Source organism: Talpa europaea (assembly GCF_964194135.1).
Source record: "Talpa europaea genome assembly, chromosome: 7".
Classification (NCBI taxonomy): domain Eukaryota; kingdom Metazoa; phylum Chordata; class Mammalia; order Eulipotyphla; family Talpidae; genus Talpa; species Talpa europaea.
The window spans coordinates 127,977,172-127,996,126 of NC_140074.1; the positions used below are offsets into that span (position 1 = coordinate 127,977,172).

Here is an 18,955-nt window from a genome sequence, read left to right on the forward strand (position 1 = left end):
ACATGTACTTTTTGGTAAATACGTTTGTATTTTTGGTAAATACGTTTGTATATACGTTTGTATTTACCCTTAGAAATGTCCTGGGCTTGCAGGTTCTCATCCAGGATGGTTTTCAAGGCCATTTCAGTTTCAAGAAGCTCCAAGTGAGGCCCAGATGTCAGCAAAATACAATATGCAAATGAGCTGCAGTGACTGGGTTTGTCCCTATTTTGCAAATGAAGCAGCCTCCCCAGGTCATGTGTTGAGAGGTTGAAAGGTGAGTCGTGGGCTATGGTTTTCCCTCTGAGGTCTTCTCACCGTGCACTTGCTTCATCCATGGCCGCACACCTCAAGTCTATGATGTTCAAAGCCCAGAGCAGCTGGCACAGGCTGAACCTGCAGCTTCTGACCCGGACAGGGCTGTGCCCAGCACAGACCACGGGAGGGGGTGGGAGCCAGAAGGGTGTGTGCACACCTGGCACCGTCTCCCACCTGGGCTTTCCTGACTCCCAGTGGGAAGCAGGAGGCTGTAAAGACAGGACCAAGTCAACAAAGACAATTGTGCCTCCCTCCTGGCTCTGCGTCCGTCTGGCCCAAGCCAGTCAGGGGGCTGCTCCGGCTGTAAAACCCTTGGCGTGTCCCTGAAGGCCCTACCTTGAGGAAGCAGAAGTTAGGCCCCAGCCCTGCAACGCCCGTCACCTCTCTTAGGGAGGCCCCTAGTGGTGAAAGACGCCAGCAGAAGTGTGCTCCCCACCTGAGGGGGGAGAGGACAGACCTCCTTTTGGGGGTGCTATGCAAGGCCCGCCTTCCAGGTCCTCACGTCAGGAGCCGCTGGCCTGCTTAGGACATAATAAAACCCCAGCTCTCCTATGCATAAATAAATAATTTTTTTAAAAAAAAGGGACATAATAAAACAAAGCGAATGAGCGAGAAAGACAATCACGAAGGTGTAACGTGTTTGCAGAAGATAAAGTTATCTTTGAAATTTGGACCGGCTTCCTCTGGAGAGGAAATTGCTTCAGCGTCAACTCGTGTCAAGTTGCCAACTTTCTTCCATGCCACAGTCACTCTGCTCAAAGGGGAGGAATCCCCGAACCCACCCACCCTCCCCAGGGCAGCCGCCCCCCAGTTTCGCTTCCTCTGGGATTTCTGAAGTCTCCTCTGAATTCACTGCCTAGATAATCCCGATGTGGCAGCCTCCTCTGTGGGGTTCCAGCTTCTAAGTCTCAAGTCATGTCATTGGGGGGACCCTGCAGACCTTGTCCCCCATCACCTCCCAACTTCTGGGGGTCAGAGTGCACAGCAGATTGGTGGACAATACGGTTTCCAAGTCCCTGCTTCCTGCCTCTCCAGAAGGAAACAAAACAGCCTCCTGTGGCGAGAGGCTTGGCTTCCTGTGGGGCTGGAAGAAGTGACGGTTTGGGTTACCACTTCCCTTCCTGTTTGGAAGAAGCGGCTGTCATCACGCTCGTGGGCATCACGAGAGCCCGGGCGGCAGGTGTGGGGCCACCGCCAGCATCCTCTCCAGCCGGGAACCTGGGGGGCAGCTCTTTATGGCTCCAACACATGTTTCTTATTTTTTTTTTTTTTTTTTGAGCCCCATGGAAACTTTGAGTCACGTAAGCGCCTTTCCAGCGATCTCTATCGGTCATGATGCATACCACGCTCTCACGCTTCCCGCCCAAACCCACCAACCCACCAAGGCTGCCTGTCATTTATTTTCTTCCAAGTCTCTTCCTTAGAAACCCCAAATTAGTCACTTCCGGTTTGTAGGGTCATTCTTTCCTCTATGGCCTGGTCAGAAAAGATTTCCTCCTTCTCTGTAGAGTAGGGTTGTCTCCAAGAAAAGGGTGTATGTCTCTGTTTGGAGCTCAGCCTGTGCCCCATCCTGGGGAGACCGCACTGTCGCCTCAGGTGCCTTGCTAGCCATCCTTGTTGGAGAGGCTGGAAAACCCACTGGCTGCAGAAGCCCTTTTCCAAGGAGATCTGGGAGCACCTGTGTCAGAATTCCATTTGCAAAACATGCCGGTTCCCAGGCCCCATCCTGCGCCTGAGGGCTGAGGCCTGGGCTCGGCCATCTCCTGCACCCTGCAAATTCTAACTGTGGCGTGTGCTGGATCTGACCATAGCTGGAGCCATGCTGATTGAACGAGCAACCCCGCTATTTCAGGGGCTCCCAGATGGTGGACGACAGTCCTCTGTGGGTCAGAGGGGATGGTGGGGCTCTGGGGACCTTGATGCTGGGGGCATCTGGTGTGATTTTATTATAAATCCTGCCACCCCCTCTCAGGTGCTGTTTCACCCCAACAGCGGGGCGGCCGGGCAGTACGGAGCACTCCAGACTGTCCGCCTTGAGCGCTACAAGGCCTTCTACATCACCGGTGAGTGCGTGGGGTCCCCTCAGCCCTGCTCCCCTGTATGCAGCCCCAGACATGGGCTCTGGCCCCTGCCCGGGGTGTCTCTTGGGGCTCTCTGCACTCCTGGAGGTGCCACCCCCAACACTGGCCCCAGCAGAAGGTCCCAGCACCCAAGGGTGAGGCACAGGCCTTCTGCACCCACAGGTATGCGAATAAGGTCTTCCTAGTGTTTGCCTAATTTTCCTGAGAGCTCAGAGCTAGCTCAGCCCATTTGTAGAGCCCTCTTTTCCGAGAAGGCAAGTTTGGTCCATTGTTATGCTTTCAACAGCCAGTTTGGTGGCTCATTCAATGGAAGCTTAGAGATCTCTGAAGGGGTAATTTACTGGATAATAGGCTGTTTCAGAAAATAGCCCTTAGAGGTCTAGCAAACTGACCGAAGTCTCTGCTTCTTGGTTCACTCTATCTTCCATGTCTACTTTAGGAACTTCTTGAAGTCTCTGCTTCTTGGTTCACTCTATCTTCCATGTCTACTTTAGGAACTTCTTGCTGCCAACTGGATGCAAGCTCTCTCTACCTGGTTCCCCTGCTCTCTGGCCTTAGCGCTGCCAGAGAGCAGCCCTCTCCCTTGGTGTCTGTATTAACCCCGCTGGCAGCTTTTAAGGCCTCAACTCAGGTGCCACCTGGATCCTGAAACTCTGATCTTCCCAGTGGGTGGGTTTTGGAGAACGCTTGACATTTGTCACATTCTGCCTTGGAGGCCAGTCTTTTAGGTACACGTTTTCAGGTCTCTGACCCAGAGCCCCGTCAACTTTTAATCCCATGTCTTGAAGAGCTGCAGCATAAGGTTCCTTGCACTTAGTAGGAACCCCAACATAATGAATGAAAACTAAAAGATGAATGAAACAAAGTGTTGGATCCGGTGCCGCTTCCAACTGGATTCTATTATTTAATGTTAGCGTTTTCCAAAGAATGATATAATAAAAAACAAAAAATTATTTTCCCTGGGTGTTAATAAGTGACCCCGAAGGAAATGTGGCAGAAAAACAGGACAAGTTGTTTTGAGTTCATCACTGGAAGGATATGAAAAATACCACAGGAATCTGATTCTCTAAGACCTGAAATGGGACCAGTCAGATCCTTGTTATGCTTTCCGACAGAAAGTTTCTAGATTACGGTCTTTCATTACCTTATCGAAGAGGCATGGCTTCACCAGACTGAGTTAATTTCAGAAGTCATCGCCCTGCCAGAAAGCCCTTGCAACCACAACATTGGAATAATAACTGTTACCATGAAGTAATAGGACTGTTTAAATGATCACAGTTCGACTCAGGGGAGGCAGGGCGGGGAGAGCTGAAATCCCAACAGATGTGGCGAGATTTATAAATAGGACAAAAACGCTCAGAGAGCAAGGAGGGGGGCCCAGAGCATATTCTGTTTCTTCTTGAGACAGTGTTGGTAGGTGCCGTGTTTCTAAGAATGTGTCCATTTCACCCAGTCATCTGACCCCCATCCCCAGCGCCCCCGACAATCTTCTTTGTTATGTGAAGTTCTGAATGACACCCCTCTTTCATTCCTGATGTGAATATCATGAGCTTCTCCCTTTTAACCTTGGGGAGTCTAATGAAGGGTTGCCAGACTTGGCTGATCTTCAGTTCACTCACTTCTACTGTGGTTGTTGGTATGAGTGGATTTCCCTAGACCGTCTTATGCTGTCTTCACTTTGCTTAATGTATTTTTTTGTGGCTCTCCTGTCTTCTTTTGGATTGAGTTTTCACAAATTATCTTCTCTATAATATATATTTTTAATTTTATTTATTTATTTTTGCCTAGAAGAACTGGGTGTAGGCCAGAGGTGTGGGGGTGAGAGGATTCACCAGAGACAGAGTGGGGAGCAGAACAGGCAGGCCAAAAACACTGCTGAGGGGAGCAGCGGGCGAGACAGGAGAGGTCTGCTGTGCCATGTGGGTAGCTCCCTGGCCGGGGATCAAACTCAGCCATCTCAGCGATAGTGCTGAGAACTTAACCCCTAAGCCACCAGGGAGGCCCACTCTATGATCTTTTGTACTTCTTTAAATGGCTGTTCCAGGGTTGTGTCATATTCTTCCTTAACTCTTCCTCAGTGAAATGAAGTGACTGCTGAGCCTGCCCCCCCTCCCCAGGAGGGTATAGACAACGGAAAACCATGTTTCTTTATTCTTTATACCTTCTTGTCCTCTGTGCTGTCATGGCTGTATATCTTAAATCTACACACTTTAAAACTTCTCAATACAATTTCAATATTTTTGCATGAAGCAGCTCTCTTTAAGGAAATTCAGATAGGAAAACGATGCTTAAAATCCCCTGTGCTCTCAGGCCTTCCAGGAGCTCTGGGTTCCTCTCCTTGTCATTTTCCCGCTGTCTGGAGAGCTTCTGAGCGTCTCTGGGTGCAATTCCAATTCTTTAAGCTTTTGTTCGCCGGGTGTCTTTATTTTCCACTGGCCCCAGGAGGTGTCTGCAGAGGGCTTCTGCTTCTGTGCTTTGTGACTGCCTGTGTCCGTCTGTCCATCTCTCCGATTTGGGGGGCAGTGGTGTGACCTGACAGCTCAAAGAGGGTGGTTGATACTTCCGGGTGTTCATCTTTTTACTGATGAGGATGGACGGTGACTTGGAAGCTCCTGACATGCCAGACCAGAAACTGGTAATTTCCTATTTAGAAGTTTCTAAAAACCTTGAACATGGGGTGGGGGGTGGTAAGCTGTGGCGGTTCCGACTTCTGTTCTCCCGGGGCCGGAGATTTCTGTTCTCACGGGTAGTTCATGGCCAGCTCATCCTCTTCAACTGAAGTCTTGATTTTGCACTTTGTGAGAACCGGTTCTTTCAGATTTTGCCCTTAAGCCCAGGTAAATCCCTTAGTCCTGGTCTTTATGCCTAGCGTGAAGCTTTGGGGACTTCCATGGAAAATATGACGTGTTCAGCAAGCCCTTCTGACTTAGTGGGATTCAATCTAAAGTCTGTCTTCCCTGCAGGGGGTGGCCTGAAATGCCTGCTGAGCTCTTCAGGCTTATGCTCTTGCTGCGCTGGTGTCCCCTGGCTCAGGGGTCAGCCCAGGAGTCCACGGGAATTTACTCCGGGATTCTGAGACCTCTTTCTGCCTCCCTCCTTCCCAGGACTTCACCCACTGTCGCGGACCAGCACAGCAGTAGACGATGAGGCCACCTCAGGGTTGAGAGAAGTGTGCAGGGTGGTCAGGGCGTTGGTGAAAGAAATGACAAACAGACACACTTCAAGAGTGAAAATCTGAGTGTAATTTTCTTTGAGTTTGTGACCAATATATATATGTTTTCCAAAGGCACAGGGACAATGGGCTCATGGGCTCAGTCTATCACCATCAGGGAGGTGATCTACATAACAAGCAATGACTTTTATAGAAGAAAGAAGGAAGTTTAGAAAGACAAATAAGGGATTAAAGTTTGTAGTTCTAGAAAGATGGATAAGATTTTTAGCATTCTTGTAGTGGTTCCTGGTGGTCGTTATCTTTTGATAAGCTTCTGCCTTTTCAGGGAACTTCCGCTGCACTTCCTCTGCTTCAGGGTGTTATGCTGTTCTCCCCCTGCGCGCTGGTTGCCCAGCCGGACCTAGGGACGGTTAGCCCTAGAGGTCACTGCAGGGGGAGGTGCAGCAGGTCCCCCTTTGTTTTTAGAACGGAGCTGGAGACGAACGATGAATGGACTGTGAAGTAAGCAGGCACAGAGGGGAAGGAGTAAACAAAGGAGCAGGACGAGTAGGGAAAGAACAATAAAGGAGAGAACAAGATGATACCAGTGAGTAGGAGTCAAAGATTGGAGAGTGGAAGGTAGAGAATGAGCAAAGGAAGAGAGTGAAGTGTGCAGATGAGACTTACTGACAGCAGAAATTTGAGCTTGGAGAGACGAAAGGCCATGAGAAAGGTCATTGTCTTGCCAGATGCCCAATAGGTGATGTTTGGTAAGATTCCAATGTAAGGAAGAGTTATAATGTAAAGGCGTAACACAAATGAAACGAAACTGAACATGGCAACGAGTAGACAGTTGTTGTTTGAGAAGTTGAACCTCATTGCCAATGGCCTGCATCTGTTGTGGCATCCCTGACCTCTGTCCTCTGACCCAGGGGTCACATGCCTTTTCCCTAAGTTCTCTGCTGCACAGACAGGGCATGTCCCGAGGGGTAAACTTGAATGGAGACCCTCCCCAGTGTGCCCTTCCTTCCAGAATCGAATCCCTTTCAGCTTTTGCCTGCCTTGGTTATGTTCTAATACCTTCAGTTGGTTGTATTTTTAAAAATATGTTGCCTGGGGTTTATAACCATCTTTCTGAGGGTTAGTTCTATGGAAGCAGCTCCAGTACTCCCTTAACTGAAGTCTTTCATCTTGTAAGCAGAGTCCCTCACCCCAGCCTGATCCCCCAAGCTCTCACCTCTGCTCTTTACTGGGTCCAGACTCGAGGCTGAGACAGTAAGTCCTACTCTCTGCTGAGCAACCTGAATATCACAGGGGCTGCATACAGGTGATACCACTTGCCTGTTCTTCCCACTCAGCAGCTCGCATCTCACTACCGTCCAGGTTGGACTCGAACGAAAGCTGCGTCTTCAGGGGCCTGGTTTGGTCCCCCTAGGTTTGCTCTTACTGAATTGCACTTGGCGTCAGGATAACATGTCTTCAGTGGGCTGGGGGCCTCCCTGGTGGTGCAAAGGTTAAGACGCAACCTATAAAGCTAGCCGCAGCCACTGCAGCACGAGTTCGGTTACTGGCCAGCCAGAGAGCAACCCACATGGCACAGCAGACCTCTCCTGACTGCCCGCTGCTCCCCTCAGCAGTGTACTTTGGTTAGTCTGCCTGTTCTGTTCCCCACTCTATCTCTGGTGAATCCTCTCACCCCCCACACCTGTGGCCTGTACCCCAGCTCTTGTGTGCATAAATAAATAAATCTTTAAAAAAAAAAAAAAAAAACATGGCTTCGGTGGGACAGCTGATCACACAGCTGGAATTTTCTAAGGATGCTGCTGGCCAGGCCCCCTGAAATGGTCTCTCACGCTGCAGTGCCAGAAAAAGCTCCGCTTGCCCTGAGCCACTAGCAAATTCCAGTGGCACTTGGGCTGCTAAGAAGCTCACGGGCCAAGCAAATGCTCAGGGGCCCCTGTGTGTCTGAGAGCTGGGCTTTGTTGACTCATTTTTCCCAGACACCTTAGCTACATTATGTATGGAAAAGGCAAAATAAAAAAATAAATAAAGTCATCGAAATCATAACTAGCCAGGGATGCGGTCATCACCCCAACATTCTTGGTGCTCCCCTCTTGGGTCCCCCCGATAGCCAGATCTTAATGTATAGCGAATCTTAGCTTCAGTCCAAGTAAAATTGCTCACCTCGCCTTCCTGCTCACTCACTGGGTGTCTTTGGAATTCAAGAAGCCCATTTTCAAAAAAATCAAACACCCCCCCAGAGGGCAGAGAGGAAAGACATATATGAGTGAACATTCTGCTGGCTGTGAAGGTAGATCCAAGGAGAAGTTCAGATTCTTTTGGACAGCAGGAACGAACACAGGAAATAACACATGGGTCATTTCAAGGTCGTGTCTTCGACAGGGAGAGGCACCCCTGGAATCTTCCGATCCCGGTAGTTGTCAGTGTGTATGTGATTGCCAGGCTTCTCTTGACAGCCAGGGCCACAGCTGTGCTTGACGGGGTGCTTGTCTGCCCTCTCTCTAGGTGGAGCCAAAGCCTGTGATGGGAGCGCTGGACCCGAGCAGCTCCAGGACCCTCCCCTGATCTTTAATCTAGAAGACGATGGTGCAGAAGCGGTGCCTCTGGACAGAGATGGCGCCGAATACCAGCAGGTGCTGCCCAGGGTCAGACAGGCTCTCGCAGATGTCCTGCGAGACGTCGCCAGTGACCGCACCTCCAGGGCCGATTACACCCGGGACCCTTCAGTGACTCCCTGCTGCAACCCCCACCGAGCTGCCTGCCGCTGCCAAGCCAGCCCCTAGCCACGCAGAAACATCGGGAGATGAACTGGGTCAAGTTCACGCGACAACCTCAGTTTTACCCTCTCTAGCTGTACGTGCCTTAAAAACAAGTCACAGGATTTGGTTTTGAAGCCTCATTCCTTTGTGTCCCGTCGGCACACCGGCAGTGGGGCAGCTCCTGGGCTTTGGGGTGAGACCAGGTGCAAGCCCCAGCTTTTGAATTTGGGGGATTATTTAAGCCACCTTGCAAGCTGGTGCTGAGGACCTGTAGGCAGTCCATGCAAGTGCCTGGCACGGACTGTGTTTTGGTGTTGTGCCCCCAGTTTTGTGGGTCCTTGCTGCACCTCCCCCTGCAGCGACCTTTAGGGCTAATGGCTTTCGCCAAGGTCCCTAGGTCCGGCTGGGCAAGGAACCAGCGTGCAGGGGGAGAACAGCAAAAACTCCCTGAGGCAGGGGAGTACATCAAAGTTCCCTGAAGACATGGATAAGACAGAAGCCTATCAAAGGATTACGACCACCAGGAGCTAAAACCTTATCTCTTCTTTCTAGAACTACAAACTTTATCCCTTCATTGTCTTTCTAAAACTTCCTTCTTCTATAAAGGTCATTTGTTGTTAATTAAAAAATCATATGAAATCCTTAATACAAGGCTGACTCAAATGAAACGTTACTAAACCCTGTAATAATTAAAATATAGTTTAAGTGAAAAAGTAGCTAGTAAAACAAAAAATGCGATCATATAGCTTAAAAACAAAATTAATGGATTATCTACTTAAGAAAGAGGCTAGGTCCAGATGTAAACCACTCAGCAATAAGCTAAATCCATTCACTGCTCCTGTATATATACTGGCAACTAACTCAAATAAAATCGCACTCAGATTTACACTCTCTCTTGAAGTGTGTCTGTTTGTCATTTCTTCAGCTGAATCCCTGACCACCCTGCGCAGTCTCTCAACCCTGAGACGGCCTCATCGTTCACTGCTGTACTGGTCCGCGGCAGGTCCTGTCACCACAGGCTCATCCTAACTGGTGTCCAGAGGGCACTTCTCCATACGGACTATGCCCTGGGCCCACGGGGTCTGGTGCCAGAGCAGAGTGGGATTCAGTAGGTCTGGGCTGGGGTCTGAGATCTGTTTCTCCAATTCTGTTGAGTGCCGAGTGGCATAGGTGTAGACTGCACAAAATGAAGCCTGTCACGAGGTCTGAGAAGAGCCTACAAATAAGCCCACGGTCCTCGCTGCTTCTCCCTAAGCCCCTTAAAAAAAACTGTATTATTTTTTATTGAGTTAATGTGAGTCTATAACACTGTTTATGATTCAGGAGTACAGGTCCGCACCTTTTCAGACGTATGTTCCCACACCACCTCCTTGAAAGGACAAATGACTGAGTTGCAGAGATTTTAGGAGTTCCCCCTGCTTCCTAACACTGAGAAGAAATAAAATGTGCAAAAAATATATAGACATGCATTGCCATCATTTTATTATTAGTGTCCTAGATGGGACTCAAAGGTAATAAATGATTTGTTCCGATCACTGCAAAAATACTTTGCTTGGCTAAAATAGTCTCTATATGGATGTAATATACAAGAAATACAGTTCAAAGGGGTTTTCCTATATAGGTACATTTTTACACAGCATACATTGGAAAAGGATGCCCTTTTTAATATAAAATTCCGGTTACAGACCAATATGGTTAGTTAGCACTGACTACAGCTGTCACGCGTCTCACATAGCAGGGTGTGGGCGGCGTCCCGGGGCTCCGGTGGCCTGGGGCTCCGGCCCCGGCTGCTCACACAACTGCACTCCGCGCTTCACCTTCCTCCTGAGAGGGGGGCCTGAGTTCTGGGGTGTGCTTCTCATCAGGACTGCTTCGTTTTGCCCTTCTGACTTCCGCGGCACAAGATTATCTACCGAAATCAAAACAGAACGGCCTTACTCTTCCCGGGAAGGGGCTGTGAGGCAGCTGCACTCACGGACCTGGGCCCTGCGGGGCCTGCAGGGGGAGGCTGGGACCCGGGGGCTCTTCTCTCGGGTCCACGGGGGGACCCTCACTCACGGCCACGGAAAATCCACCCGTCTCGTTTAGGTCCAGATGAGCACGGCCTAGTCTCGGAAAATACTATTCAGAGAATATATAGGTGTGTGGGTGTGTATTTTTTTTTTTTTTTTTTTCAGAAAGGCTCATCTCACTTGTAAACATGGACTGCTGGGTCATTCTTCAATAACACCCCTGGTCCGGATTCCTGGACTCTTGCTCCCGAGAGAGAGACTAGCGTGAGCACATACAGACTCGAAGGCTGCTGGGTCCCAAAACATCTGTCTCCTCCCGAGTACACATCTGCCTGCGCTACCAGAAACGACGGCTGGCACCGTTCTGGGAGCACAGGAAGCACCCAGGAGGCGAGAGGGATAGAGAGGAGGGGGAAGCGTCGGTCTATTTTCAAAAAGGCCCGTAAGGATGACCCACATTCTCCCAGCCAAGACGAGGGAGCGCGGAATGAGAGGTGATCCAGCGGGCCCACGTCCACAAGACAGGTAGCTCCAACCAAGCTGAGACGCCAAGGCCCTTTCTCTGTCTTAGCGCGTGAGCAAAGCTGTGAACGCTGGGCCTGTCGAGTCAGAGGGGCTGCCTAGCACCTCGAGTTGGGCATTATTGCCCGGAAGGGCATGGCCAAGACAGCTGGTGTCGAGAGGACACCTGGGTGGCCAGGCGCTGAGCCCGGCGGAGAAGCCTGCAGCAGGGCAGCCCTCTCCTCGCGACCACCTGCCTGCAGGCAGAGGGCAGGCCGGGCTGCCAGCGCCCGTGACGCCCACCCCAGCTTGGCACACACTTGTTCTGAGCCCCACACCCTTGTAGGGGACCTCGTGCGGGGATCTGCACTCTCACTGGCAGGAGCTCTTCTGTGCACAAAAATCTGAAGCAATTTAAACCAACATCCCTTGGTCCTTGAGAGGGAGACAGGACAACTGGCTCCTAGAACATTCTAGGACGAAGCGGCCTCGAGCTCAGCTCGGCACTACTTCCTGAGTGTCTCCCTAAGAAAATGATCTACTCAGCGTACCTATTACTTTACTCAGTGTACCTATTTGTTATTGGCAAGAGACCACCTCCTGAATGCTAATACCCAAAGTACCTCAGTTACGTAAGTAAGAGGTTGACTCTGATCACCAGATTAAGATCTAATTAACAACCTAGTAATCTTTCACCGCAGTCTAGACTTTCACCAGAACGAGTAAAAGGGAACCTGGCGGGTGAGGCCCCCATCTCCACAGCATCCACCTGGCTCCGCTGGCAGATGCGCCTTTAGGGGATTAATGCCCCATGTTTGGGAAGACAGAGCTTCTCCCTCTCTGGTTACATGGGGACCGAGAGCCCCAAGGCAGAACAAGTGGTTTATCAGGAAGCTCCAAACTAGCAGAAATTTTAAATTTATAATTAGTATCTTTCAGAACTGCTGCTCTCCACCCTAAAAACAAACGGCACCTGCTGGCCATGGGCGTGACCACCTGCCTATCAGGAAGCCGGAAACGTCAATCTCAAGCTGCGGCCCAGGGTGTCTTATGGGAAATCACAGGCGCAGCCCACCAGTCGGCGCACAGGGGCCCCCGCGTGCAGCTTCTGTGGCTGACTCTGTTGACTCGATTGTTCCACGGATCTATGCGAGAAGGAAGGTGACCCGCACCCGTCCCTCTGCAAATGGCATCTCAGCTGACACAAGACGAGGGGCGGAGAACACAGTCCACTGCAGGACCTCGTGGGCACTGCTTTGTGCCCGGTGTCCTTCCCTCCTGCTCCAGGAGGGGCCCCTTGGGCTCTCCATGTCTTGGCCTCAACCCGGTTCCCAGTTGACTCACTGGGATGCTACCGAGCTGAAGTGCACGGAGAGGTCTACACGTCGCTCTAAATGGCAGTGTGAAGCAAGAGAAGCAAAGCAGGCCCTGAGCCACCCAGAGGCTCTTCTCTTCAGACAGGGAGGCTGGAAGCAGCCAGCCGGGTGCCCAGCCTGCCCCAGGCCCTCGCTGTCAGGAAAGCAGGACGCTGAGAGCCCAGCACAGAGGCCTGGGGGCTCTCCACCCTCCACACGCCTGCTAACTCACGTTCGCTCCTGAAAGCCTGCAGTCACTGGGGAGGCTGGGGTCTGTGTGCTCAGAGCCCAGGGGACAGAGTCCCGCCTGCCCCAGGGCCTCGGCCTGGCCCTGTTACATCGTCATCTTCAGCATGAAGAAGGCCAAATTCTGCACAAGCTCCTTGGGAGCCTCAGGAAGAGAAGCCTCACAGTCCGAGGTCCTGCCTGACGAGACTGCCGGAGGGGCGAAGGCCGGGACTGCAGGCCTCTGACAGGAGGAGGCCCCCGACCCCGCCGGACCTCCCAGGGTTAGTATTCGGTTATTCTGATATGATCGGGTTCAGGGCGCCCCAGAACGATGGGCTAATCGGTAGGGTCGGAAACAAAGCGTGATAGACATTCTAGGGCTTTCTGGACACTAGAGAGGGTTAGTTGTTATGGCCGAGCTAACGGAAGGTGACTTGGCCTCCTGGTGGAGAGGGAGGCCGCCTTCTAAGCACACAGACTGAGCCGCTCTCTCAGGGGTTCCGGATGCTCACAGGCGGAAATTCATTCTCGTCATCCAGACACACTGGTCCCGTCGCAAACTCATGTTCGGGAATAACCTCTCCTCGGAGTGCCCCGCCGTCCTCAGAATAACCTGGAAACCAAGGGCAAGACATTGGGAGGCGCCCCGGGGACAGGACCACCCAGCTGTCCACCCCGGCCACTGAAGCTGCGGCCGTTTGCAGCGCTCACAGGCAAGGGCTGAGCCCGGGCCTCGCCTGCTGGGTGCAATCCCCTGGCCTCCCTGAGGGAGAGCTCCATCCACACTAAGGGTGGTTAGGGGTGTCCCCACAGCATCCGACCCCCCTGTCAGCTCACCCGGCACCGTGGAAGCTGTGGATGTGCTTGGTCTGGCTGCCGTGGCTGCGTAAGACTGAGGTAATGAAGGTCTGAGGTCATTTTCTTTATTCTCTTCCGTTGCTCCTGAGCCCAGCAAGCTGATGGCGGCAATTAGGAGGGGGGTGAGGGAGGAAAAAAAGATACCATCACACGTCTAGGACACCCCCAAAAGGAAGCCACAGGGCGCACATGCAAGGCCGCTGGAGTCTCAAGTGCAGACGGCCGTGCCCTGCTGGGTCAGCCCGGGCTGAAGCGGCCTCCAGTCACCTGGTCAGGACGCGGCTGCCCGGGGGCCCCTCCCTCTTGGTTTCCTAAACCGAGAACTGGTCCTTTGCTCTTGCTGGTGCTCTCGGGCCACCAAGACACAGTCATGGCAGGGTGAAGGGCTCCATGGGCGGGGGGCAGCGGCAGCCTGCGGGGTGCCCTTCATGCCGGGAGAGCGGCCCCTGCCCTTGGTCACAAGTCTTGAGAGCCTTTTGATTCAATTCAGTAAACATTTCTGTGCCCGTATGTGTGAGGAGAGAGCGGGGGTGGGGGCTTCGCTTTGTGTGCCCCCAGGCCCAGCTGTGTGGGGGGAGCAGGAGGGGGTGTCTGACGCTGAGGCCGGCACAGAGTAGGCGCCGGGGGGCTGGCCCCGGAGGAGGCGGGTGCAGAAGGGAGGAAAGCAAGGTGGGAGCTGATCGGCACCCCCAGCCCTGAGGGCCGTCCTTCCGCGAACAGAACCGGTGTCCTCACCTGTGGGTCTTGATCAAGACGCAGTCTCCTCCGTCCTGAGGGTCCAGGTTGTAGATGTAAAGGTAGCCGTCGGAGGACGCCACCAACAGCCTCGGCAACTTCTGGATCCTAAGGGCCAAGTCAAGCACATGCTTGTGTACAGCAGAGAGGGTGACGCCAGCGTCATGACAGGTCGGCTCACAGGGGCGTCCCCGGCGACCCAGCCACCAGCAGACCCAGCCCACCCCCTGCTGCCCCGAGGCTGTTTCTTCGCCTCCGCACCCACCTGGCGACCTGCTGCAGGACCCTTTCCTGCCTTCAGGGTAATCATGCAGAGGGGGCACGATGGCCCTGAGAGCCCTCCGGCAAGCACCACCGGCTCCCCGGTGGGCGCAAGCGCGAACCTGCTTGGGTTTGTGAAAATGTCTAGCTGCTCCCCTGCTTCAATCAGCTCCCTTGAACTTCTTAGACAAAACACCCACCAACCCCGCGGGTGTCGGCCCAGACCCGCACGGGGCTGGGGTCTTCACTCCGCAGGCGGCATCAAGAGCACCGGAGGCCGAAACCCCGCGACAGAAGTGGAGTCGGGTGGGAAAAGCTCTGCGGGGCCTGGGGTTTTGCTCGCCTCTCCTCTGGGCCACTTCCTTGTCCTTCTTTTTTGTTCTTTTCGCGTGTTTGGGGGTTTTGCAAAGTGAACCTGTCCAGCGGGTGCTGGCCAGCGCGGCGGCGCGTACGTACGTGGAGAGGGTGCAGGTGTTCTTCTGCCCCGAGAAGTTCAGCCGCCCGGTGGCGAAGGCGCGGTCCTGGTTCATCATGTCCGACACCTGGGCGGGGAGGTAGTTGGAAGCAGCCATGAACATCTTCCCCATGTAGCCGGTCCAGGTCGACGGCTCCTCTGGCCGGCTGGGGGGGCAAGGCACAGGTGAGGTTGAGGGGGAGCCCTGGGCCCCTGCCCGTCGCCGCAGCAGCAGGAGACTGCGCTGCCCACGGCCGCTGCCCACCCGCATCCGGGGGACAGGCTGTTCCGGCAAAACTGAAAGGACAGCGAGGGCTTGATGTCCTTCAGAAGAGCCATTTAGAGGTTCCCAGTGCTACTTCTTTCCTACATTAAGGTAATTGGCTCTGGGGGCTCGCCCGATGTGTGGGTTTCTAAAAGGGGACTTGGGCAAGGAGACGAGCCGATGTCCTGACGCGTCAGGTCAGCTCAGCCTACCATGGACCCATGGAGGAACAGGCCGGTCTGGGCGTGCCGGCCTCCCCCGCCATACGGGTGGGAGGCAGACTTCTCGGCAAGACGCCCAGCCCTGAAGCCACCAGGGCCCCGGCAGTTCATGCTGGTGGAGATAGTTCCAAAAGAGCTGCGTGTTCTGCACCCCAGGGCCCCGGCTGCAGGCAGGGGCGGCTGCTCTGTGGGTTTGCGCACACTCCTGCCAGCTGCTCCCTGCGGGGCGCGAGCTCCAGGGGTCCCATGGAGGGGTTGTGTCCACAGGGACACACCCCCATGGTAACCTACACCGCAACACAGCTCTGGGGTTTACTCCTTTCTGTGACCACCAGACTCGGGGGCGCCTCTCTGGGCCTCGATGCCACCTGAGCAACAGGCCTTTTGGGGGAACTAATCCTCCTGTGACCCTGTGCGCCAGGGAGCAGAGCTGGATGCTCACCCCCAAGCTCTGTGCTAAGTATTGGGGTGCACGGAGGTCCAATATCTAGGTCTGGCATTCAAGTGGAAATAGCACACATGTAAGAGAAGACACGTGGGCCTCCCTGGTGGCGCAAGGTGTTAAGTCTCAGCACAGTGAAATTACCAGCAGCCATTGCAGCGAGAGTTTGATCCCCAGCCAGGGAGCTACCCACATCGCACAGCAGACCTCTCCTGTCTCGCTCGCTGCTCCCCTCAGCAGTGCTTTCAGTCCTTCTGCCTGTTCTGCTCCCCGCTCTGTCTCTGGTGAATCCTCTCACCCTCCCTCCTCCACACACAGACACCTCTGGCCTGTACACTAGTTCTTGGACTCATAAATAAAATTAAAAAACAAAAGGGGGGGGGAACATGTGCCATGACTAGAGAGGCCACATGGGCCAGAGATGGTAGGTAGCGCCCCTAGGACTGGGGGGCACGGGAGAGGGTGGCGGTTGAGGCCCCTTGCCTCCCGTTCCCATTTTCCTCACTTGGGAAAAGTCATAATCACAGTCCCCTCCCTGTGAGAAGCAAACAGGGTGCAGACTGGGGCCTGGCTCTGCCTGGCACACGGCCAACACCACCTGATAAGCTGGTGTCTCTGGGGTCCTGGGTGATGGCAGGGTAGGGTCCTGGGGCAGGTGGCTCTCGGAGCCGCAGGGTGGGGCGGGCGGCAGGCGGGGGAGAGCAGCTCAGATGTGCAGGCAAGTGAGAGATGCATCCAGGAACCACAACCAGGCGGCTGGGCCGGGTGGAAGAGGTGGGGTGCAGCCACGGAGCTGCCCAGGACAAAGGGGAAAGGAGGAGGAGCTGGGCCCCTTTGAGGGAGCATTTCCAGAGGTGAATTCAGCCAGAAGACACGGGATGGCTTGGCAACAGGAGACTGGCAGGGGAGAGACGGAGCAGAAGACACCGGCCAGGAGGCGTCACAGCCTTGGCCAAGGCCAAAGGAGCGGGCGGGCCCGGAGGCGTGTGTGACCAGGGCCTGCTACACTCCACAGTGACGCGGGGGTCTGGGATGACTCCAGCTCTGTTCCTGGTGATCTGAGCTCACCAACAGAAACGGGGGTCCTACAGAGGGGCGGGGGTCCAAATGGCCATTCCTATCTTAGGTGCTATCGTGAGCATCGGTGCAGACAGGCCTCATGTGACCGGCCGTTTGGGATGCGTCAGTGGACGGGCGTCTTAACACAGCAGCACATCCAGTGCGCCGAGCAGTGAGAAATCTAGAAAGAAGATTTACTCTCCGGGGGAAACGTGCAGAGCAAGCGCTACAGGGCAGGCACTGTGCTTCGGGACACAGGTGGACGGGGTGAAGGGTCCCCGAGGAGCGAGGGGCGAGGGGGTGCATCTCCGGTGCTTCAAGCACCAGTGGGGACAGGTTCCCAGGCCTAGACCACACTAGACCGCGGAGGGCGCCAGAGCCAGGGCTAAACCCCGAGGCCCTTGGACAGGCCTCTGGAGTGCAGGGACAGAGGCGGGGGCTCCTCTGCTGCTGTGTGCTGATGCATCTGGAACGGTGGCCGCATGGATACACACTAAGGTGACATTACGGAGGAGGGCGCCGTGTCTTACTCTCAGGTGGACGCAGCTGTTCCCCTAGGCCGTTATCGGGAGAGCGTCAGTCACAGAAGTGGGGGTGGCAACCCGCGCAGGAGCAGGTGCTTGGACTGTCATGAGGGGCATTGTGGTGAGCCCACCGTGGGGTGTAAACGTGGCTCACATGTGATCCCAGGGACACAGGGAAGACCCTGAACTTCCCTGAACCTCAGTTTCCTGAGTATTGAAACTCCTGCCCTGCCTGCCCCCTCGCAAGATTGTGCCAAGGGGGACGTGTGAGAGTAGCTGTGTTCCTTCCATGCCTGAGTGTCCGTGGCCAGCTCTGCCCGCTGCTTCCTGGCGGTGCTGAGCTCATCACAGACAGTTCATGCCCCAACTTCCTCTGAAGGCCCCCGAGGAAGGTGTGAGCCAGGGACTGTGCTCCAGAAACAAGAGCTTGGCCCTGGAGGGGCGCTGGGCAAGGTGAGGGCTGATGTGAGCACAATTCTTCGCTGCTTTCCAGGGTGAAGGAGTGCCAGGTGTGGACAGGGGCACGCACCTGGCAGGTGCTTCCCTCTATAAGCCAGTGCTCACCTGCTACGGCAGACAGAGTTTCCAGACATGGCCCCATGAACCTGTGCTCTGGTCCCTGGCACTGGTGACCCCCATGGTGGTGACGGGCCACAGGCCCTGTGACTGGAGGCAGGGAGAGTACTTAGAGGGCCTCGAGCGAATCACACAAACCCTGGAAAGCAGAGCTCTTCTTCTGACTGGTGGTGAAGGGAAAGTTGGAAAAATCCAAAGCTCAAGAAGAAATCGGAGCAAATGTTGCTGTCTGAGGACTACGAGAAAGAAGCGATGGCCTCGGAGCTGAGAACCAGCAAGGAATCGGGGACCTCACTACTGCAGCCACAAACACCTGACATTAACAGAAATGAGTTTGGAAGAGGACTCCGACCCCTGCTCAGAGCCCCCTGACCTGCACAACTGGAAGGCCATACGTGCGTGCTGTCTGAAGCCCCGGCACTTGTGGAAATGTGTTATAGCGGCAACAGGAAGCGCATACTCACCAGGGCTCACTCCTGCACATGCTCTGTGCCGCTGCCCTGCTCCTCTCCTGCTCAGTCCACTCACGAGCATTGGGAGTGTGTGCAAAACCCTCAGTTGGGGTGCTGGCATGAATTAATAGGCCCCCGGCTTTATAGCTGCCCCGTCGGGTGCTGGTCACCATGTACTAGGCTCTCCCTTAGCACTGTCCATCAAGGAGCCTCTTGCTCCTCACCACAAAGCTCAGAGGCATCTATGCCATCATGTGTGTAGATCAGGAACAGGCAGACCAGAAAGACTGAATTACTTGCCCGAGGTCGCACAGTTCCTAAGGGGCGGTGGGTGCAACCTCGGGGGCAAAGGGCAGATTTGGGGCCTCTGTGCATCCCCCACTCAGGCCATAGTAACATACAGTCATGGCTTCGGCCAAGGCGTAACCAGTGCAGCTGAGCTTACAAAAAGAAAGGAACTCCCTTCTGCTGGAGGGTGTGTGTGTGTGTGTGTGTGTGTGTGTGTGTGTGCGCGTGTGTGTGTGACAGGGAACAGTCAGGACCGACTCCCTTCACCCCGGCTGCCGTACCTGCCGGCGAGGTGCTCCAGCTTGAAGATGTGCACGGTCTCCGTGTTGCTCGAGGCGCAGAGGAACTGCGAGTCCATGCTGAACACCAGCGAGCTGATGGTCACGTACCTAGAAGCACAGTCGTGCGGGGGTGT

The 18,955-nt window shown here is 54.3% G+C and overlaps 2 protein-coding genes across 2 annotated transcripts in view; one reads left to right on the forward strand and one right to left on the reverse strand.

The window, feature by feature from the left end:
• ARSG (arylsulfatase G) overlaps positions 1-8,333 on the forward strand; it is a gene marked incomplete at both ends in the record, with an annotated part of 49,411 nt that extends 41,078 nt beyond the window's left edge. The window contains 2 exons of the mRNA XM_084238045.1: positions 2,270-2,360; positions 8,056-8,333. Coding sequence (XP_084094171.1) covers positions 2,270-2,360; positions 8,056-8,333 — 369 coding nt within the window. The remainder of the gene's footprint in view (positions 1-2,269; positions 2,361-8,055) is intronic.
• A 1,837-nt stretch (positions 8,334-10,170) lies between these two features.
• The window catches only part of WIPI1 (WD repeat domain, phosphoinositide interacting 1), a gene marked incomplete at its 3' end in the record, with an annotated part of 28,765 nt that continues 19,980 nt past the window's right edge, over positions 10,171-18,955 (reverse strand). Inside the window, exons 8-13 of the mRNA XM_084237276.1 lie at positions 18,822-18,929; positions 14,716-14,880; positions 13,999-14,106; positions 13,243-13,361; positions 12,918-13,018; positions 10,171-10,218 (exon numbers count right to left, since the gene is read on the reverse strand). Coding sequence (XP_084093402.1) covers positions 10,171-10,218; positions 12,918-13,018; positions 13,243-13,361; positions 13,999-14,106; positions 14,716-14,880; positions 18,822-18,929 — 649 coding nt within the window. The remainder of the gene's footprint in view (positions 10,219-12,917; positions 13,019-13,242; positions 13,362-13,998; positions 14,107-14,715; positions 14,881-18,821; positions 18,930-18,955) is intronic.